This window comes from Oncorhynchus nerka, linkage group LG13 (genome assembly GCF_034236695.1).
Source record: "Oncorhynchus nerka isolate Pitt River linkage group LG13, Oner_Uvic_2.0, whole genome shotgun sequence".
Taxonomy (NCBI): domain Eukaryota; kingdom Metazoa; phylum Chordata; class Actinopteri; order Salmoniformes; family Salmonidae; genus Oncorhynchus; species Oncorhynchus nerka.
This window is the reverse complement of record NC_088408.1, coordinates 33636913-33657205: the sequence shown is the minus strand read 5'-3', so window position 1 is coordinate 33657205 and position 20293 is coordinate 33636913. Positions and strand designations below refer to the sequence as shown.

The 20293-nt window shown below is 42.2% G+C and overlaps 2 protein-coding genes across 3 annotated transcripts; both read left to right on the top strand.

Annotated features, from left to right (window-relative positions):
• The first annotated feature begins 262 nt into the window (after positions 1-262).
• abracl (ABRA C-terminal like) lies at positions 263-11411 on the top strand. 2 transcript variants are annotated; one of them, XM_029676744.2, is made up of 3 exons: positions 263-324; positions 6019-6084; positions 10054-11411. In XM_029676744.2, the coding sequence occupies exons 2-3, from the start codon at positions 6024-6026 to the stop codon at positions 10236-10238; spliced, it is 246 nt and encodes an 81-aa protein (XP_029532604.1). In that variant the 5' UTR covers positions 263-324; positions 6019-6023; the 3' UTR covers positions 10239-11411. The 2 variants fall into 2 exon arrangements, with proteins under 2 accessions (XP_029532604.1, XP_029532603.1); XM_029676743.2 differs by lacking the exon at positions 263-324 and adding an exon at positions 4912-5019.
• Positions 11412-11853: 442 nt separating this feature from the next.
• On the top strand, positions 11854-16602 carry LOC115139405 (headcase protein homolog). The gene is made up of 4 exons (XM_029676742.2): positions 11854-12241; positions 13508-14596; positions 15682-15836; positions 16106-16602. The coding sequence occupies exons 1-4, from the start codon at positions 12079-12081 to the stop codon at positions 16268-16270; spliced, it is 1572 nt and encodes a 523-aa protein (XP_029532602.2). The 5' UTR covers positions 11854-12078; the 3' UTR covers positions 16271-16602.
• The last annotated feature ends 3691 nt before the right edge of the window (positions 16603-20293 follow it).

Genomic DNA, 20293 nt, shown 5'->3' with positions numbered 1-20293 from the left:
CAATGCAGTTTTAAGAAAAATAAGTATTAAGATAAACTGACATTTAAAAAAAAATTAAAAAAATAAAAATAAAAATGACAAACAATTAAAGAGCAACAATAAAATAACAGACCCGAGGCTATATACAGGGGGTACAGGTGCAGAGTCAATGTGTGGGGGAACAGGTTAGTCAAGGTCGATACAACTTGATTAGAGGCCACCTGTGGCCAATTCAATTGTTAGGACATGATTTTAGAAAGAAACCCACCTGTCCCACAATGTCAGTGGGTTGAGAGGTCTTGGAACACTAATCGTAAAGAAGGTTGAGTTTGCGTCGTTTATTGCGTAAGTAATTCATTGTACAGGACAAACTAGCCAAAAATCAAAGAAACTGGAAATCTTTGAGAAAGCGATTAAAAGGTTATTGGATTTCCAGGACTTCACAGTCAGAAGTCCTGGCAAATCTAATAGGAGTGACTTACTATTGGAGGCATTAATGTTATTATGGTGAATTGAGGGACTGGGTACTGTAGTAGTGAGATTATGTTGGGTCCCAGCCCATTTGGGTGTGGAAGGGAATGGCCATTGGTTCTACAACTTTTAAATGGGCTTTAAAATGATGTGATAATTTTCCACTGGGTAGAGGTGAGGCCAAATGTAACATCAGAGCCATTTTGATAGATGTGTGGTAGAAGAGATGGGACTCTGAGCCCAAGGTCTGGCATTTTATATGCCCTCAAAAGAAAAGGTTGGTGGACCAAGATTCAAAGGTCAGATTAAGGAGGTGGTGTTTGCTTGATTGCACCTACATTGAACTCGTCATTACATCTGGTTGGTAAACATGTGTATGGTCGATGAAATGGTGGTTCATGTTATATTGTTGAAGAGAGGGAAAGATTTAAGTGTAGGGGTGTTGGAAGGGATTTGGGGGTGGGTCTGTTGGTAGGAATCTTATTTTCTCAATGTACCGAGTTAGGTAGAAGACTTTAGAAATGTGGAGATAATGTTTTAAGCTGTGATTGACACAAATCAAATCAAATTTATTTATATAGCCCTTCGTACATCAGCTGATATCTCAAAGTGCTGTACAGAAACCCAGCCTAAAACCCCAAACAGCAAGCAATGCAGGTGTAGAAGCACGGTGGCTAGGAAAAACTCCCTAGAAAGGCCAAAACCTAGGAAGAAACCTAGAGAGGAACCAGGCTATGTGGGGTGGCCAGTCCTCTTCTGGCTGTGCCGGGTGGAGATTATAACAGAACATGGCCAAGATGTTCAAATGTTCATAAATGACCAGCATGGTCGAATAATAATAAGGCAGAACAGTTGAAACTGGAGCAGCAGCACAGTCATGTGGAAGTTGAAACTGGAGCAGCAGCATGGCCAGGTGGACTGGGGACAGCAAGGAGTCATCATGTCAGGTAGTCCTGGGGCATGGTCCTAGGGCTCAGGTCCTCCGAGAGAGAAAGAAACAGAGAAGGAGAGAATTAGAGAACGCACACTTAGATTCACACAGGACACCGAATAGGACAGGAGAAGTACTCCAGATATAACAAACTGACCCCAGCCCCCCGACACATAAACTACTGCAGCATAAATAGTGGAGGCTGAGACAGGAGGGGTCAGGGGACACTGTGACACTGTGGCCCCATCCGAGGACACCCCCGGACAGGGCCAAACAGGAAGGATATAACCCCACCCACTTTGCCAAAGCACAGCCCCCACACCACTAGAGGGATATCTTCAACCACCAACTTACCATCCTGAGACGAGGCTGAGTATAGCCCACAAAGATCTCCGCCACGGCACAACCCAAGGGGGGGGCGCCAACCCAGACAGGATGGCCACAACAGTGAATCAACTCACTCAGGTCACGCACCCCCTCCAGGGACGGCATGAGAGAGCCCCAGTAAGCCAGTGACTCAGCCCCTGTAATAGGGTTAGAGGCAGAGAATCCCAGTGGAGGGGAACCGGCCAGGCAGAGACAGCAAGGGCGGTTCGTTGCTCCAGAGCCTTTCCGTTCACCTTCCCACTCCTGGGCCAGACTACACTCAATCATATGACCCACTGAAGAGATGAGTCTTCAGTAAAGACTTAAAGGTTGAGACCGAGTTTGCGTCTCTGACATGGGTAGGCAGACCGTTCCATAAAAATGGAGCTCTATAGGAGAAAGCCCTGCCTCCAGCTGTTTGCTTAGAAATTCTAGGGACAATTAGGAGGCCTGCGTCTTGTGACCGTAGCATACGTGTAGGTATGTACGGCAGGACCAAATCAGAGAGATAGGTAGGAGCAAGCCCATGTAATGCTTTGTAGGTTAGCAGTAAAACCTTGAAATCAGCCCTTGCTTTGACAGGAAGCCAGTGTAGAGAGGCTAGCACTGGAGTATAATATGATCAAATTTTTTGGTTCTAGTCAGGATTCTAGCAGCCGTATTTAGCACTAACTGAAGTTTATTTAGTGCTTTATCCGGATAGGCGGAAAATAGAGCATTGCAGTAGTTAACCTAGAAGTGACAAAAGCATGGATTAATTTTTCTGCATCATTTTTGGACAGAAAGTTTCTGATTTTTGCAATGTTACGTAGATGGAAAAAAGCTGTCCTCGAAATGGTCTTGATATGTTCTTCAAAAGAGAGATCAGAGTCCAGAGTAACGCCGAGGTCCTTCACAGTTTTATTTGAGACGACTGTACAACCATTAAGATTAATTGTCAGATTCAACAGAAGATCTCTTTGTTTCTTGGGACCTAGAACAAGCATCTCTGTTTTGTCCGAGTTTAATAGTAGAAAGTTTGCAGCCATCCACTTTCTTGTGTCTGAAACACATGCTTCTAGCGAGGGCAATTTTGGGGCTTCACCATGTTTCATTGAAATGTACAGCTGTGTGTCATCCGCATAGCAGTGACTTAAAATTATAAACTTGGATTAGCTAACACAACATTCCATTGGAACACAGGAGTGATGGTTGCTGACAATGGGCCTATGTAGATATTCCATTAAAAAGTCTGCTGTTTTCAGCTACAATAGTCATTTACAACATTAACAATGTCTACACTGTATTTCTGATCATTTTGATGTTATTTTAATGGACAAATATTTGGCATTTTCTTTAAAACAAAAAGCATTTAAAGGACCCCAAACTTTTGACTGGTAGTGTACACGCAGAAAAAGAAAGTCCTCTCACTGTCAATTGCGTTTATTTTCGGCAAACTTAACATGTGTAAATATTTGTATAAACATAAGATTCAACAACTGGGACATAAATTGAACAAGTTTCACAGAAATTGAATGTGTCCCTGAACAAAGGCGGGGTCAAAGGTAACAGTCAGTATCTGGTGTGGCCACCAGCTGCATTAAGTACTGCAGTGCATCTCCTCCTCATGGACTGCACCAGATTTGCCAGTTCTTGCTGTGAGATGTTACCCAACTCTTCCACCAAGGCACCTGCAAGTTCCCGGACATTTCTGTGGGGGAATGGCCCTAGCCCTCACCCTCCGATCCAACAGGTTCCAGACGTGCTCAATGGGATTGAGATCTGGGCTCTTCGATGGCCATGGCAGAACACTTTTTTGCCAGTCCTGTCTGGTCCAGTGACGGTGGGTTTGTGCCCATAGGTGATGTTGTTGCCGGTGATGTCTGGTGAGGACCTGCCTTACAACAGGTCTACAAGCCCTTAGTCCAGCCTCTCTCAGCCTATTGTGGACAGTCTGTGCACTGATGGGGAGATTGTGAGTTCCTGTTGTAACTCGGGCAGTTGTTGTTACCATCCTGTCCCGCAGGTGTGATGTTCAGATGTACCAATCCTGTGCAAGTGTTGTTACACGTGGTCTGCCACTGTGAGGACGATCAGCTGTCCGCCCAGTCTCCCTGTAGCGCTGTCTTAGGCATCTCACAGTACGGACATTGCAATTTATTGCCCTGGCCACATCTGCAGTCCCCATGCCTCCTTGCAGCATTCCTAAGGCACGTTCACACAGATGAGCAGGGACCCTGGGCATCTTTCTTTTGGTGTTTTTCAGAGTCCATAGAAAGGCCTCTTTAGTGTCCAAAGTTTTCATAACTATGACCTTAATTGCCTACCGTCTGTAAGCTGCCAGTGTCTTAACGACCGTTCCACAGGTGCATGTTCATTAATTTTGGTTCATTGAACAAGCACGGGAAACAGTGTTTTATACTCTTTACAATAAAAATCTGAAGATATTTGGATTTTTACAAATTATCTTTGTTTTATATACAAACAAATACAATTCTAGTGCAATTTGTATTCACTCAGAAAGATATTTTTGTTATTCACTAGGGATAATATCTTAAAGATGATTCAATCAAATATTTTCTATTTTGGTGTAGAATTCTGGAATTTGTCTTGTTTAAAGCAACAAGAATAAAACATAAATCACAATCATTTAGATGGTCTTGTTATCATTGCAATAGTAACATATCATTTGTCAACAACATGGGTGGTGTTCAAAAAGGTAAACAAGTATTCTGCAAGGTTTTTCCCAAAAATCTATCATAGATATATGTTACTATTGCATTGATAACAAGACCATTCATAGAACAAGTGAGTCAAACGTTCACTTTTTCGCAGATGTCATCATTAGCCACACATTTGGACAACACAGAATTACATGGATATATCTTGTGTACAATCTTAAAGAGCACTTCCTTAAATTTGTTTGCTATACAATATTTTGAAATGCATCAACCAAGCTTTTTTTCCAGACAATGTCAGGAGTAAGCATGTTCCAGAAAAAAATGTTCCTCTAGGCGTAAATTCTTTCCGGAACATTTGCCTTATATACGTATTAAAACAATATGTTTCACGTAAGCCTATGCCTTCCAAACTGAGCTCTGTATAAACTAGGTGATCATCACCAAAGCTAAAAGGAGTTTTAAGCTCCCCCTCCCTGTAGCCAAAGAAGGAGTGGTCATGACGTCGGCAATACTGCCTTTTATGGTACAGTTTTAATTTGCTTCGTCCCTCTTTCTCTTCCTGTTGAATTCTACTCAGGCATCGTGTTATATCGGGATATCGCTCTTACTCAGGTAAATACCGCAACATGATACCAATTTAAATGTGATTAAATAGAACATGCGCATAGTCTGTTGGGTTATTAGCCTACATTTAAACTCTATCATCACTTTAGCCGGCAGCCTCTCTCATTTCCTTCCATTGTCTGCCATAGCCGTGTTTATGTAGTCTATAATCAAATGATTTTATTTTTTAAAGGATCGAAATAGTCAAGCTGGACAGGGGTCAAGTAATGGGTCTCGAAACGGATTCACCGTCTATTTCAACGTGATTGATTCTAAATTCCCTTAGGTAGTGATCGGTCGTCACTAGTTATCACAGCAACAAAGTCATATATATCGCCTATTCCTACAATTTCTCTTCTTAAAATGTGACTTTAACCCAAACCACACTGCTAATTTTTGCTTAAACTTATATGTAGACAAAGGGTGTTTTTTTTGTCACGATACAACCCATTTTGACTTTGCGGCTGTGGTAAATAGGTTAAACCCTACTGAGCCCAGCTAGCCTACTTCCGCATTGATAATCTTTTTTTTTTCTTTACCTTTTTATTTAACTAGGCAAGTCAGTTAAGAACAAATTCTTATTTACAACGACTGCCTAGGAACAGTGGGTTAACTGCCTTGTTCAGGGGCAGAACGAAAGATTTGTACCTTTTCAGCTTGGGGATTAGATCTAGCAACCTTTCATTTACTTGGCCCAATGCTCTAACCACTAGGCTACCTGCCGCCCCACTTTTCATATGGAAGGCAATTTTGTTGCAGCTTGTTACAATGTGAAACTGACTTGTTTCTGCTGCTGCGTAGGCTACATTTTTGCGAAACGGACCATCTTTATAATACTGTGATGGTGTATCCTGTCTTAATCAGGAGCCCATTTACCCTATAATACATTACAAGGGATGTTATGACACATGTCTACTTTATGACACCCCCTCTCCCTTGCTGCTTTTGGTTTCTGGGAATGCCCATATAATATTGGCATGTGACTCTTACATTTTGTTACACTTCTAGTTGCAATGAACGTCCAACATGAAGTATCTCTGCTTGTTGGAGAGATCCAACGGCTTGGCAGTAAAAGTAAGTATAATCTTGTATTACAGTGCACTTTGCTTATAACAAATAACCAATGTAATGGGGGTTGCCCTATTGACCGGGGCAAGTGACCCGAGTTGTCACAAGTTGAGGTTGCTCCATTAGGCAGGTGACTTTTTAAACTTTTTTAATTTTTTTTACTGATAACCAAAATGCTAATAATTCCAGTAGTCTGGTCCTTCTAGTTCCGTATGTGAAGATGAAAATAGATACTTAATTCAGGCAAGTGATCATAATCTTCAGGCGTACTTTCAGACCTCAATGTCAATCCCAAGGATGAAACCAACCGGATGAAGTGCTTAATCAATGTACTTTGCAAGACCATCTGTTTATAATAATCAAATCAGCAGGGATAGGTGGCGTGATTCCTGTAATAGAGGTTGTGCTGTAATCTGAAACTTCTACAATTCTCTCCAAATAGGGTGTGTAGACTTTTTTTTTTTCTCTTTTTTTTTTCTTCCCCTCCCAGCTAAATTCTAACGTGCTGAGCCATTAACCATATTTTCAGGGGGGTTTCGGTTATTAAACAACACATTTCCAACTTCGGTTCAATTACTTGAATTCCATTTAGTTTCTCTAGAGAGAAATCAAATGAGAAATTAAGTCAAGAACAGTATATGGGATGCTGGTCCAAAGGGAGTTGTAGTTTTTATTAAGCAACATTTCAACCTATACTGAACAAAAATATAAATGCAACAATTTAAAAGATTTTACTGAGTTATAGTTCATATATGGAAATAAATGAATTAGGCCCTAATCTATGGATTCCAGATGTCTGGGCAGGGGTGGAGCCAGGGTTGGCTCTGGGAGCCGGTAGGTCCAGCCACTGGGGAGCCAGGCCCAGCCAATCTGAACCCCCCTCCCCCCCCCCCCCCCCAGGTCTGCTCCCTCCACTTCAGACATCTGTCATTGTGTGACACAACTGCACATTTTAGTGACCTTTTCTTGTCCCCAGCACAAGGTGCACCTGTGTAATGTTTATGCTGTTTAAACAGCTTCTTGATATACCACACCTGTCAGGTGGCTGGATTACCTTGGCGAAGAAGAAATGCTCATTAAAAGAGTAGTAAACTAATTTTGTGCACAACATTTGAGAGAAATAAGCTTGTGCATATGGAGAATTTCTGATATTTTATTTCAGCTCATGAAACATGGGACCAACACCTTACATGTTGCGTTTTATATTTTTGTTCAGTATAGTTTAGTGGCGAAAAGTGGTAATTAACTGCAATGGCCATAATCCATTGCACCTGTTCTTTACCGGCTCAGACACAGATGCAGTTGTTGTTAAACTACCCAATTGTCATACTTGAGTAAAAGTAAAGATACTTTAATAGGAAATTACTCCAGTGAAAGTCACCTAGTAAAATACTAGTGTCAAAGTATTTGGTTTAAATATACTTAAGTATCAAAAGTATAATTAATTTCACATTTGTATAGCCAAAACTCAGACATAATTTACAAATGAAGCATGTATGTTTAATAACAATTTACCAGGGATGTTCTTTTTGATAAGTGTGTGAATTGGACAATTTTCCTGTCAAAATGTAACTAGTACTTTTGGAGTAAAAAATACATTATTTTCTTTAGGAACGTGGTAAAGTAAAAATTACCCCAAAAATGACTTGTAGTATTTTTACTTTACACCACTAATTTTATGCCTGTTTGTTTAGATGCACACAGACCCCATACGCCACCGTATGAGAGAGAGACAACAAAGAATGATAGGGATAGAGTTATTGAAAGTATGCCTGATCTACTTTGAAGAACTAGTCAAATGATATCTTCAGAGAGCAGCATACTTAGGCAGGCTAGCCTAGCTTAATGGGGTGACTAAAGACAGTAGCCTACAGTATGGGAAGAACAGAAATGTCTGGCTGCCTGAGATGTAAAATTATAAAGCCATCAAGTATAACTAAGTAACATAAATATCTTAAAATAGTTCATTACTATGTGGACCTGACTGAGACGATGGAATATTTTCAATGGATCTCATTGAACCCTAACTGCATGTTTTTGGCTTTGGCATTTCCATTAAAAAGCTCTACTAATTGTAATGTCAGTATTTCATAATGCAGTTGTTTTAATAAAATATATCAAATCGAAATCCATGATTTTGTTTTCAAATAAGCATAACTGAACAGACCTCAGCATTAATTGCTCAGCACTAGTTCAAACAAACAAATGTTGCGTAGAGGCATGTTTGTTCTATATAACATTTCTATCCAAAATGTTGTCCTGCTGAATGCTCCCCTGGTTCACGGGCTTGGTGGATAGTTGAGTTCATTAGCACTGGGGTGGAACCAAAGTCTGCATACCATGTGGATCCCCAACACCATCATGCAATTAATGTGATCCATAATTAATTGGTGCACTGAAAGTAAGCCCGTTTTGTCTTCATTTGGACACCAACTTTATCCTCCGGCAGTGGAGCATCCAGTTTGTGAACTCATCTCAGACTTTTCCAAATAACCACCCCATATTAGCTCCACTACCTCCATGCTCTCTCCTGCTGTTGAAAATCCCCTGGCTTTAATTCCTTGTTTACAGAGCCATGCATCCCCCTTATTTGCTCCTCAGCTGCCGCAGCCTATTTGGGAACGGCTAGTTTCAGTGTCATCCCCTGCCAATACTGTGCAGTGCTAGAGGAAACACTAAACATGGTACCAGTCAAAAGTTTGGACACCTACTCATTCAATGGTTTGTCTTTATTTTGACTTATCTACATTGTAGAATAATAGTGATGACATCAAAACTATGAAATAACATGGAATCATGTACTAACCAAAAAAGTGTTAAATCAAAATATATTTTAGATTCTTCAAAGTATCCACCCTCTGCCTTGACAACTTGGCATTCTCTTAACCAGATTCACCTGGAATGCTTTTCCAACAGCCTTGAAGGAGTTCCCACATGCTGAGCACTTGTTGGCTGCTTTTCTTTCATGCTACGGTCCAACTCATCACAACCAATCTCAATTGGTGAGATTCATTTGAAATAAATCAGACAAGTGTCACCAGCAAAGCACCCCTACGCTATCACACTTCCTCCATGTTTCACGGTGGGAACCACGCATGCGGAGGGCATCCGATCACCTACTATGCGTCTCACAAAGACACCAAAAATCTCAGATTTGGACTCCTCAGACTAAGACAGATTTCCACCGGTCTAATGTCCATTGCGTGTATTTCTTGGCCCAAGCAAGTTTCTTCTTATTGGTGTCCTTTTGTGGTTTCTTTGCAGCAATTAGACTACGAAGGCCTGATTTGACGTTGTCTCCTCTGAACAGTTGATGTTGATATGTCTGTTACTTGAACTCTGAAGAGTTTATTTGGGCTGCAATTTCTGAGGTGCAGTTCATTCTAATTAACTCATCCTCTGCAGCAGAGGTGATTCTTTCCAGATTGACTGACCTTCATGTCTTCAAATAATGATGGACTGTCATTTATCTTTGCTTATTTGAGCTGCTCTTGCCATAATATGGATTTGGGATTTAACCAAATAGGGCAATCTTCTGTATACCAACCCTACCTTAACACAACTGATTGGCTGAAACTCATTAAGAAGGATATACATTCCACAAATTAACTTTTAACAAGGCACACCTGTTACTTGAAATGTAATCCAGGTGACTACCTCATGAACCTGGTTGAGAGTGTGCCAAGGGTGGCAACTTTGAAGAATCTCAAATATAAAATATTTAGATTTTAACACTTTTTGGTCGGGGTTACTACATGATCCCATATGTTATTTCATAGTTTTGATGTTTTCGCCAATATTATTCTACATTGTAGAATATGAAGAAACCCTTGAATGAGTAGGTGTGTCCAAACATTTGACGAGTATTGTTTGTGATAGACATTCACAGGTGTTTCGGGAACGTTTCGTTTTCTTTTTTCTTATTGAAGGAATACAGGATTCTCTTTTTTAATACTACCTTGCCTTGTTTTACAGATGCAGATGGACAAACTTGTGTCAAATTTGGTGTCCTGTTCAATGACGATAGGTGCGCAAATATCTTTGAGGCTTTGGTTGGGACTCTGAGGGCTGCCAAGAGGAAGAAGATCATCGCATTTGAAGGGGAGCTGCTCCTGCAAGGTGTCCATGACAATGTTGACATCACACTCCTACAAGAATGAAACTGATGGCTATCGTTATTCAGATGCAAAGTCAAGTTTCTTTGAGGCGTTACTATTACATCTACCAACCAGGGATCACAAATCAACATTTTGATACATTTCTAGGACTACAAATGTACAGGCTGAGAATGTAACACTTTGTATACCACATTAGGAGAATATTGTTCATAACGAGTATATTCTAGGGGACGAAATGCACCTAGATGTTTTAGGAAACAAATTACCTTACAGGAATCACCAAATGGCAACTTCATTTATTGTTTACATGGTCATTTTGGTACCTCTTGTTGACTTCCTTAGAAAAACTAAGATGGCAGTGTTTCAAGAGGTTTTTGCACATATTGATTTTTATTTTATTCATGCTAATGTTAAGCATTTGAGTATGTATTATTCAAGCTTTTATATGTTCGCATGACTGTGTTTTCTCTATCGACCACTCACAAACCTTTGCCTTCGCTATAACCAAGGGGGATTAAGCCAATGGATTTCCTGTGTGATTCTTAGTAGTATTTAATGACAGGGTGATTTGTGCCAAATAAAAATTAGGTTTTGTAATGTTCCTCAGGACCAAATGTTAAACTGACCTTTGAAATTAGACTCGTTTATTTAGAATACAAGTTTGCCTCATTCCAGATACAGTGTTGTGTATTATGCAAGCATAGAATAGTCTTAATAAGAGACATTGATAAAGTACTCAAATGTTGTCGATGGATAGAAATTATGTATAAGATGTTCTCTATTTTACAGGCTAGGGAGTTGTTGATCACATTTCTATACCTGCAACATGTATGTTGTGGCTTACTTAATGTGCCCCATATCACGAATAAGACTCTGTCATCAAATTGCGTGGGTTACCATGAACTGTGAATATAGGCTTATCATGCATAGTGTTAATGTTCAAAGAAGATACACGATGCTTAGTATTGTGTCCTGGTAGGAAATACATTTGAAACTTGACATGGGAAGCAATAGTAACTCTTCAAAAAAAAAAAAAAATGGTTTAACAAGAAAAATAAACAAATGACAAATTGAGCACAATACATGTATGATCATCAAAGTGCAGTTCCTTTCCAAAGTCCAATCATTTCCAAATTGTTGACATATTGACAATAATGTATTCCAAAGAAAGTGTTCTGAGGATGAAATACTCAGTTAATAAAGAACAAACCTTCACTTTGCAGCCTGATTTTAAAAAAGCTGTAGGCTCCATACTACAGATGTACTGCATACAGAATAGTCGTGTGTGTGTATATATATATTTTTTTGTAACCTTATGCTGTGCTATATAACATCGCATTCTTGAAGAAAATGTGAATATATGTATTGTGAAAAGGACAGTAGGCTATACTACCACCAGTCTGCATTGTCTGCACTTTTAGAAGTAATCATTAGATAGCTGACAATGCGATAGAGTTTGACATCAATTGTTGCCACAGATAACCCAAAGAAAGCATTGACTTGAACCTGAGGAATTACTTGAGTTTTCCTTTCCTACCAGGACCCTTTACGTGGGACTCCCTTGTTAATTCGAATAATAATTTACAGCAAGGTTCGGGGGGCGGAGCCGTGTTTCGTCATGGCGGCAGGAGGAAAACAGAACAGCGCCTGACGGATCTACATTCAGAGCAGGAATCAAAACAAGAAACGGACACGCCTTCTTCGTAGGTTACCTTTGCTGTCACAACTGCATAAACCTGGATGGAGATAATATAGCTGTAAACAGTACCACCTGCAATCAAGAAGAGAATCATTGCATCTCTCAAGTAGGATTCAAATGGAATCCGCAGAAATGTCAGCCAGCCGTTGATGGGTTGAAAGTATTCATATCTGGATCAGTAAAATGCCCAACCAGAAAAGCAACAAGGGGAAGAGAAATAAAAGGACTAATAGTAGTGGAGATGAACAAGAAAATGGAGCCAGTGCTGCCGCAACAGGAGGAGCACCAGGGGTAACAGCAACATTATTAGGGGCTACAGCTGCACCGTTCAACGAGCATAGAAGTGGTAAGAGTGAAATTGTGTCAAAACATGCGTGACCGAAGTTATTGCAATGGATTTTATTTTATTATTGCCTATGAGCCAACCTACGCTTTACGGTGCTTCACATTTTTGTTGTTATCGACTGTAGGCTTCATAACTCACGCGTTATAGTGTAATTGCCAACGAGCATTATGCATTGATCATTTAATGATGCGTCGACATGGAGCTCTATGCACTGTCATATCACGACGCACACATGTACAGTGTCAGTTGTGGCCTTGTTCATGGGTAGTGCTGGCTCCTCGCCGCTTGCCTGCTCAAGTTCAACTTAATTTGATACATTGTCGGTATTGCAACGTCTGTGTCCTGAGTCAGATAAAGTAACACAGAAACGATATAAGTAGGCTGTGCATATAGGCTGTATATACATTATAGTTGGCATCAAAGTTATACCAGGCCTAACTTACTATCTGTCGGCTCTTTATAAACAAAATATTACCAATTAATAAAATGTGCTGGGGTAGGCAAATAGCTGAACAATGATGGAATTCATTGTACAGAGCCTCAGGTTTATGTTTGAATCACCCTGGCAGCCTGAAGTTGGTGACTCATAATCATGTTGCAGAGGCATAGACTAGTCCTGTTCTTCTTATTTATTTTTAATTTTTAACTGAACTGAGTTTTGATGCAGGTATAGTTAGGCACATTACAGTGCATGCATGGGATTGTTTCTGATACACTGTCTAGAAACTATGAGGGCTGAGAGATGACAATGAAGTACAGGAAATGAAAGGAGGAAATTGATCTACCATACACACACACACACACACACACACACACACACACACACACACACACACAGACAGACACTGAGGGTTTCCCTGTCTGACGGGTATTCAGGCACCACTTCTCAGTGATCCATACTCAATAATGATGGCTCTTATGTTTCAAGATAACACAGATCCCATTAGCCTTCTTCTTATTATTGAATGTTCACACAGTCCATTACCGTTTTAAAGTTCAATTCCAGACAGGCTGTGCATTGATGTTTGAGTCCTGAATCGTTCAGTAACAGCATAGAATCTTGTCAACATTGCAGTCCAAGGAGCTAGTCCTGATAGCATGAACACAAATCTATTCTGTTTAATATTGTTTTGTTGCTCTGTAATTTGTCCAAAGTGAATGTTGAGCATCAGCATGCTTTTTAAATTAATTTTCAAGTCATATTTCGTATGGAGATGTTATAATATGTTTATGAGTGATATAGTAACTCTGTTTTGTGTGCTGCAGAGGCCCCCTGTGCTACCCCTCTTGTGTGCAGTCTGGCCAGAGACATTGACCTTGACAAGGATGACTATCAACGTGTGGTGTGTAACAGTGATAGCTGCCCTTATGGCAACTGGATGCACTTGCAGTGCTTCTACGAGTGGGAGAGTAGCATCCTGGTCCAGTTCAACTGCATTGGAAGGGCCCGCAGCTGGAACGAGAAGCAGTGCCGGCAGAACATGTGGACTAAGAAGGGATACGACCTGGCCTTCCGCTTCTGCTCCTGCCGCTGTGGCCAGGGCCACCTTAAGAAAGACACAGACTGGTACCAGGTGAAGCGCATAACAGAGGTGAAGAAGAAGGTGCCTCTGGAGAAGAGTCTAGGGAAGTTGAGCAGCTCAGCTGGAGGGGGTGCATGTGGAGGTGGGCTGGATCCCCCTGATGATCCTAAAAGGGGCAAGCTGCCTGGGGGCAGTAAGCTGGCTCACAGAGCATCCAGTCAGGAGCTGCCTCGCCGACAGTCAGTGGATCGGCAGAACTCTCAGGAGAGGGGTCATGGAGGCCTATTCTGTGGAAGCAGCCTGGGGCCCCGCTCACCCTGTGACTCCCCGGGTCAGTCCCCTCCGTCAGGCTTCTCCTTCTTCTCCCCGCCTGCATTCACAGGGCCCCGTAGCTCCCGGCACCTGGGGGAGTTCCTGAAGAATGCGGTGCACATGGAGAGTCACCGGAAGCACATGCTGGCAAGCGGCATGCTGGGTCGCGGAGGCCACCTCGATCACACCATCCTGCCCCTGCCTAGACTCACCCAAGGGGACAACCCAGTGCAGTTCTTGCGGAGGCTGGACCTCACAGAGCTGCTGACCCACATACCCAGACACAAGCTGAACACCTACCATGTCCGTATGGAAGATGACGCCCAGGCGGGCCAGGGAGAGGACCTGAGGAGGTACATCCTGTCGGCTCTGAGCGCCAGCCACAGGAACATGGTCAACTGTGCCCTGTGCCACCGCACCCTGCCTGTCTTTGAGCAGTTCCCCCTGGTGGACGGAACCCTGTTCCTGAGCCCCTCCAGACACGATGAGATTGAGTACGATGTGCCGTGCCATCTGCAAGGTAGGTCTTTGGAACAATGTCCATCTCTGAGAAACATAATTTGAAACACTTAGGCTATCAAAACCAGCAGACTGCCGCTACCATTGCGCATGCATGCATGTATGTATGTTGTGATTGGGTACAAACTCTTATATTGCAAACTGGAAATTACATAATTCTTTTTTTAATATTCTATGGACATATTTTCCCACAAACAATCTGATGACCTGTAATTAAAAATTAGAAAATGATTGTCTTGAACCCGAGTTTAAGAGAAAGATCACTTTATTGGTGAATTGCACACGTTCCATCTGACGTTTGACTTTGAACCCAACCCTGCAGAAAAACACATGCATACAGATTTTGTAGAGGTGCTGCCACACTGGACCCCCCAAGAGCTGTTGTTGGGGGGGTTAAGTGCCTTGCTCAAGGGCACAACGGCAGGCAATGTCATCTAGGATTTGGTTCCGACAGCAACCCTCTGGTTGCCAGCTCACTTCCCAACAGATTGTTCCTCGTCGAACCTGGGTCGGACATGCTAGCTCGCCTCTTTAACCTCTAGGCTACCTGACACCGATATGCTGGTTCCTGTTGTGGTAGAAGAAATGTGGACAGTGAAATGTTCAGGCTTACTGTTGACAGCTGATCAGGCCCCAGGAGTTACAGTATGTTGCTGCAAGCAAATGATTTGGACCACAGCTGTTTCCAGATATGCATGTTTTAGTGTATTTCAGAATAACTCGTTTGGTTGTGAATTTTCACAATTGTTATTTTGGTCAGCAAGGGTGTTATCCCTTGCATATATTTGAGATAAGAACACACCATAATAAACCTGGCACAATATAATTCATTACTTTCATTGAGAACTAAACAAAATTATTATGGCACATGAATGTGATCAAGCATGACATGCATATCAATCAAGTCAATCTATACTGTTTTCCACAAACAGGTTCTTAGTAGCTATTCACCACATGGATAAGAATTAAATCCGTGGCTGAATGCTGTTGCTTTGATCTTCAGGCATTGTAATGCATTATTATTTTTCACGCTTTAGGGATTATTTGTGGAATCTATTAAACAACCCTATTGTCTCTCTTGTAAAGGGAGGCTGATGCATCTGTATGCAATATGTGTCGACTGTCTGGAGGGAGTCCACAAAATTGTCTGTATCAAGTGCAAGTCCAGGTGGGATGGGAGCTGGCACCAGTTGGGGACGATGTACACCTACGATATACTGGCCGCCACACCATGTTGTCAGGTGAGTAGGCTATTAGTATTTATCAATATATCTTTTTTTTTTCTCCTCACGATGAGTTTGAAAGTCATATTTGAGTTAGCATCCAGATGGTTCAGGGGTGTCATTTAAATATGGCAGGCTGCCTGCCATAAGGTAGCTTCATGGGCCAAAGTCAGTTAAAAAAAATCTGTTTTGTGTTGGGGCTAGATCTCTTCCTATCAAATCGTCTCATTGACATTATGCATGGCAAACTGCGGATCCTTAGCCATTTCCTCCATTTGTACCCTTAGGCCCGTCTGAACTGCAAGCACTGTGGCAAGCCAGTCATAGATGTCAGGGTGGGGATGCAGTACTTCTCAGAGTACAGCAACGTGCAGCAGTGCCCCCACTGTGGGAACCTCGATTACCACTTTGTCAAGCCATTCTCCTCCTTCAAAGTCTTGGAAGCTTATTGACAAATGTGCATGCATGCTAGTGCTGTTTCTCTTGTTTCTGTTTTTTATCTAGGCAACTTTATTTTTGTCCCTTAAATACTTTTTTTTCTGGGCTTTAGTTATTGTTTTATTTTGTATGTATAGAAAGAATATGACTCGACTAAAAATGTCCAAGACAGCATCTATATGATTTCAGAAAAAGTTATATTCATAAGACCTACAACGGTCGGAACTGTCTGGCACTTAAAAAGATGAAACATATACTGTGACAACAAGTGAATGTATCTGTATGCCAAATTTGCTTTTTTACAAAAGGATGACAAATATATAATAAAGGAGAGAAAGAAATGTTGCATGCTCTTGTTCATCATAATTGCCAAACAGCAAAGAGTAGGCAGAAATTAGTCAATATAAATGACACTATGAATCTTTTCACCAGTTAAGTTGACTGAGAACACATTCTCATTTACAGCAACAACCTGGGGAATAGTTACAGGAGAGAGGAAGGGGGATGAATAAGCCAACTGTAAGCTGGGGATGATTAGGTGGCCATGATGGTATGAAGGCCAGATTGGGTATTTATCCAGGACACCAGGGTTAACACCCCTGCTCTTACGATAAGTGCCATGGGATCTTTAGTGACCACAGAGAGTCAGGACACTCATTTAACATCCCATCTGAAAGATGGCACCCTACACAGGGCACTGTCCCCAATCACTGCCCTGGGGCATTGGGATATTTTTTTTAGACCAGAGGAAAGAGTGCCTCCTCCAACACCACTTCCAGAAGCATCTGGTCTCCTATCCAGGGACTGACCAGGACCAACCCTGCTTAGCTTCAAAGCAGGCCATCAGTGGGATGCTTTAAACATTTTTAGGGTGCTGGACAATGTGACCAGGAAGATTTTAATTGACCAGACATTTCAGAAATTTACTGACCGCCCATATCCATTCACATTGGACTAAATGAGGGATATTGGCCAAAACATTATAGCCAATTAATTTGTATTTTTTTGGGGCTACTTTCCTAAAATAATAATTGTCCACCTCACGTTTCAGCTGTTGGAGATGTGAGCACTAAATGCATCAGGGCATTGCATGCATAGGCCTATAGGCTTAGGTGTCCACTGTATGATATTAATATATATAAATATAGCCTATATAATGGAAGAGAAGGTTAGGCCTAGCCCCAGAAAGATAGAGATACAGTGCCTTGCGAAAGTATTCGGCCCCCTTGAACTTTGCGACCTTTTGCCACATTTCAGGCTTCAAACATAAAGATATAAAACTGTATTTTTTTGTGAAGAATAAACAACAAGTGGGACACAATCATGAAGTGGAACGACATTTATTGGATATTTCAAACTTTTTTAACAAATCAAAAACTGAAAAATTGGGCGTGCAAAATTATTCAGCCCCCTTAAGTTAATACTTTGTAGCGCCACCTTTTGCTGCGATTACAGCTGTAAGTCGCTTGGGGTATGTCTCTATCAGTTTTGCACATCGAGAGACTGACATTTTTTCCCATTCCTCCTTGCAAAACAGCTCGAGCTCAGTGAGGTTGGATGTAGAGCATTTGTGAACAGCAGTTTTCAGTTCTTTCCACAGATTCTCGATTGGATTCAGGTCTGAACTTTGACTTGGCCATTCTAACACCTGGATATGTTTATTTTTGAACCATTCCATTGTAGATTTTGCTTTATGTTTTGGATCATTGTCTTGTTGGAAGACAAATCTCCGTCCCAATCTCAGGTCTTTTGCAGACTCCATCAGGTTTTCTTCCAGAATGGTCCTGTATTTGGCTCCATCCATCTTCCCATCAATTTTAACCATCTTCCCTGTCCCTACTGAAGAAAAGCAGGCCCAAACCATGATGCTGCCACCACCATGTTTGACAGTGGGGATGGTGTGTTCAGGGTGATGAGCTGTGTTGCTTTTACGCCAAACATAACGTTTCGCATTGTTGCCAAAAAGTTCAATTTTGGTTTCATCTGACCAGAGCACCTTCTTCCACATGTTTGGTGTGTCTCCCAGGTGGCTTGTGGCAAACTTTAAACAACACTTTTTATGGATATCTTTAAGAAATGGCTTTCTTCTTGCCACTCTTCCATAAAGGCCAGATTTGTGCAATATACGACTAATTGTTGTCCTATGGACAGAGTCTCCCACCTCAGCTGTAGATCTCTGCAGTTCATCCAGAGTGATCATGGGCCTCTTGGCTGCATCTCTGATCAGTCTTCTCCTTGTATGAGCTGAAAGGTTAGAGGGACGGCCAGGTCTTGGTAGATTTGCAGTGGTCTGATACTCCTTCCAAAATCAAATCAAATCAAATCAAATGTATTTATATAGCCCTTCGTACATCAGCTGATATCTCAAAGTGCTGTACAGAAACCCAGCCTAAAACCCCAAACAGCAAGCAATGCAGGTGTAGAAGCACGGTGGCTAGGAAAAACTCCCTAGAAAGGCCAAAACCTAGGAAGAAACCAAGAGAGGAACCAGGCTATGTGGGGTGGCCAGTCCTCTTCTGGCTGTGCCGGGTGGAGATTATAACAGAACATGGCCAAGATGTTCAAATGTTCATAAATGACCAGCATGGTCGAATAATAATAAGGCAGAACAGTTGAAACTGGAGCAGCAGCATGGCCAGGTGGACTGGGGACAGCAAGGAGTCATCATGTCAGGTAGTCCTGGGGCATGGTCCTAGGGCTCAGGACAGTTGAAACTGGAACAGCAGCATGGCCAGGTGGACTGGGGACAGCAAGGAGTCATCATGTCAGGTAGTCCTGGGGCATGGTCCTAGGGCTCAGGTCCTCCGAGAGAGAGAAAGAAAGAAAGAGAGAAGGAGAGAATTAGAGAACGCACACTTAGATTCACACAGGACACCGAATAGGACAGGAGAAGTACTCCAGATATAACAAACTGACCCCAGCCCCCTGACACATAAACTACTGCAGCATAAATACTGGAGGCTGAGACAGGAGGGGTCAGGAGACACTGTGGCCCCATCCGAGGACACCCCCGGACAGGGCCAAACAGGAAGGATATAACCCCACCCACTTTGCCAAAGCACAGCCCCCACACCACTAGAGGGATATCTTCAACCACCAACTTACCATCCTGAGACAAGGCTGAGTATAGCCCACAAAGATCTCCGCCACAGCACAACCCAAGGGGGGGGCGCCAACCCAGACAGGATGACCACAACAGTGAATCAACCCACTCAGGTGACGCACCCCCTCCAGGGACGGCATGAGAGAGCCCCAGTAAGCCAGTGACTCAGCCCCTGTAATAGGGTTAGAGGCAGAGAATCCCAGTGGAAAGAGGGGAACCGGCCAGGCAGAGACAGCAAGGGCGGTTCGTTGCTCCAGAGCCTTTCCGTTCACCTTCCCACTCCTGGGACCGACTACACTCAATCATATGACCCATTGAAGAGATGAGTCTTCAGTAAAGACTTAAAGGTTGAGACCGAGTTTGCGTCTCTGACATGGGTAGGCAGACCGTTCCATAAAAATGGAGCTCTATAGGAGAAAGCCCTGCCTCCAGCTGTTTGCTTAGAAATTCTAGGGACAATTAGGAGGCCTGCGCCTTGTGACCGTAGCGTACGTGTAGGTATGTACGGCAGGACCAAATCAGAGAGATAGGTAGGAGCAAGCCCATGTAATGCTTTGTAGATTAGCAGTAAAACCTTGAAATCAGCCCTAGCTTTGACAGGAAGCCAGTGTAGAGAGGCTAGCACTGGAGTAATATGATCAAATTTGTTGGTTCTAGTCAGGATTCTAGCAGCCGTATTTAGCACTAACTGAAGTTTATTTAGTGCTTTATCCGGGAAGTCGGAAAATAGAGCATTGCAGTAGTTAACCTAGAAGTGACAAAAGCATGGATTAATTTTTCTGCATCATTTTTGGACAGAAAGTTTCTGATTTTTGCAATGTTACGTAGATGGAAAAAAGCTGTCCTCAAAATGGTCTTGATATGTTCTTCAAAAGAGAGCTCAGGGTCCAGAGTAACGCCGAGGTCCTTCACAGTTTTATTTGAGACGACTGTA

Bases quoted from the DNA above. Each gene is read 5' to 3' on its own strand.
- LOC115139405 (XM_029676742.2), top strand. From the start codon at position 12,079: ATGCCCAACCAGAAAAGCAACAAGGGGAAGAGAAATAAAAGGACTAAT. The intron at 14,597-15,681 runs GTAGGTCTTTGG...TCTCTTGTAAAG, and splicing joins TGTGCCGTGCCATCTGCAAG to GGAGGCTGATGCATCTGTAT. The intron at 15,837-16,105 runs GTGAGTAGGCTA...TTGTACCCTTAG, and splicing joins CCGCCACACCATGTTGTCAG to GCCCGTCTGAACTGCAAGCA.
- abracl (XM_029676744.2), top strand. From the start codon at position 6,024: ATGAACGTCCAACATGAAGTATCTCTGCTTGTTGGAGAGATCCAACGG. The intron at 6,085-10,053 runs GTAAGTATAATC...CTTGTTTTACAG, and splicing joins CCAACGGCTTGGCAGTAAAA to ATGCAGATGGACAAACTTGT.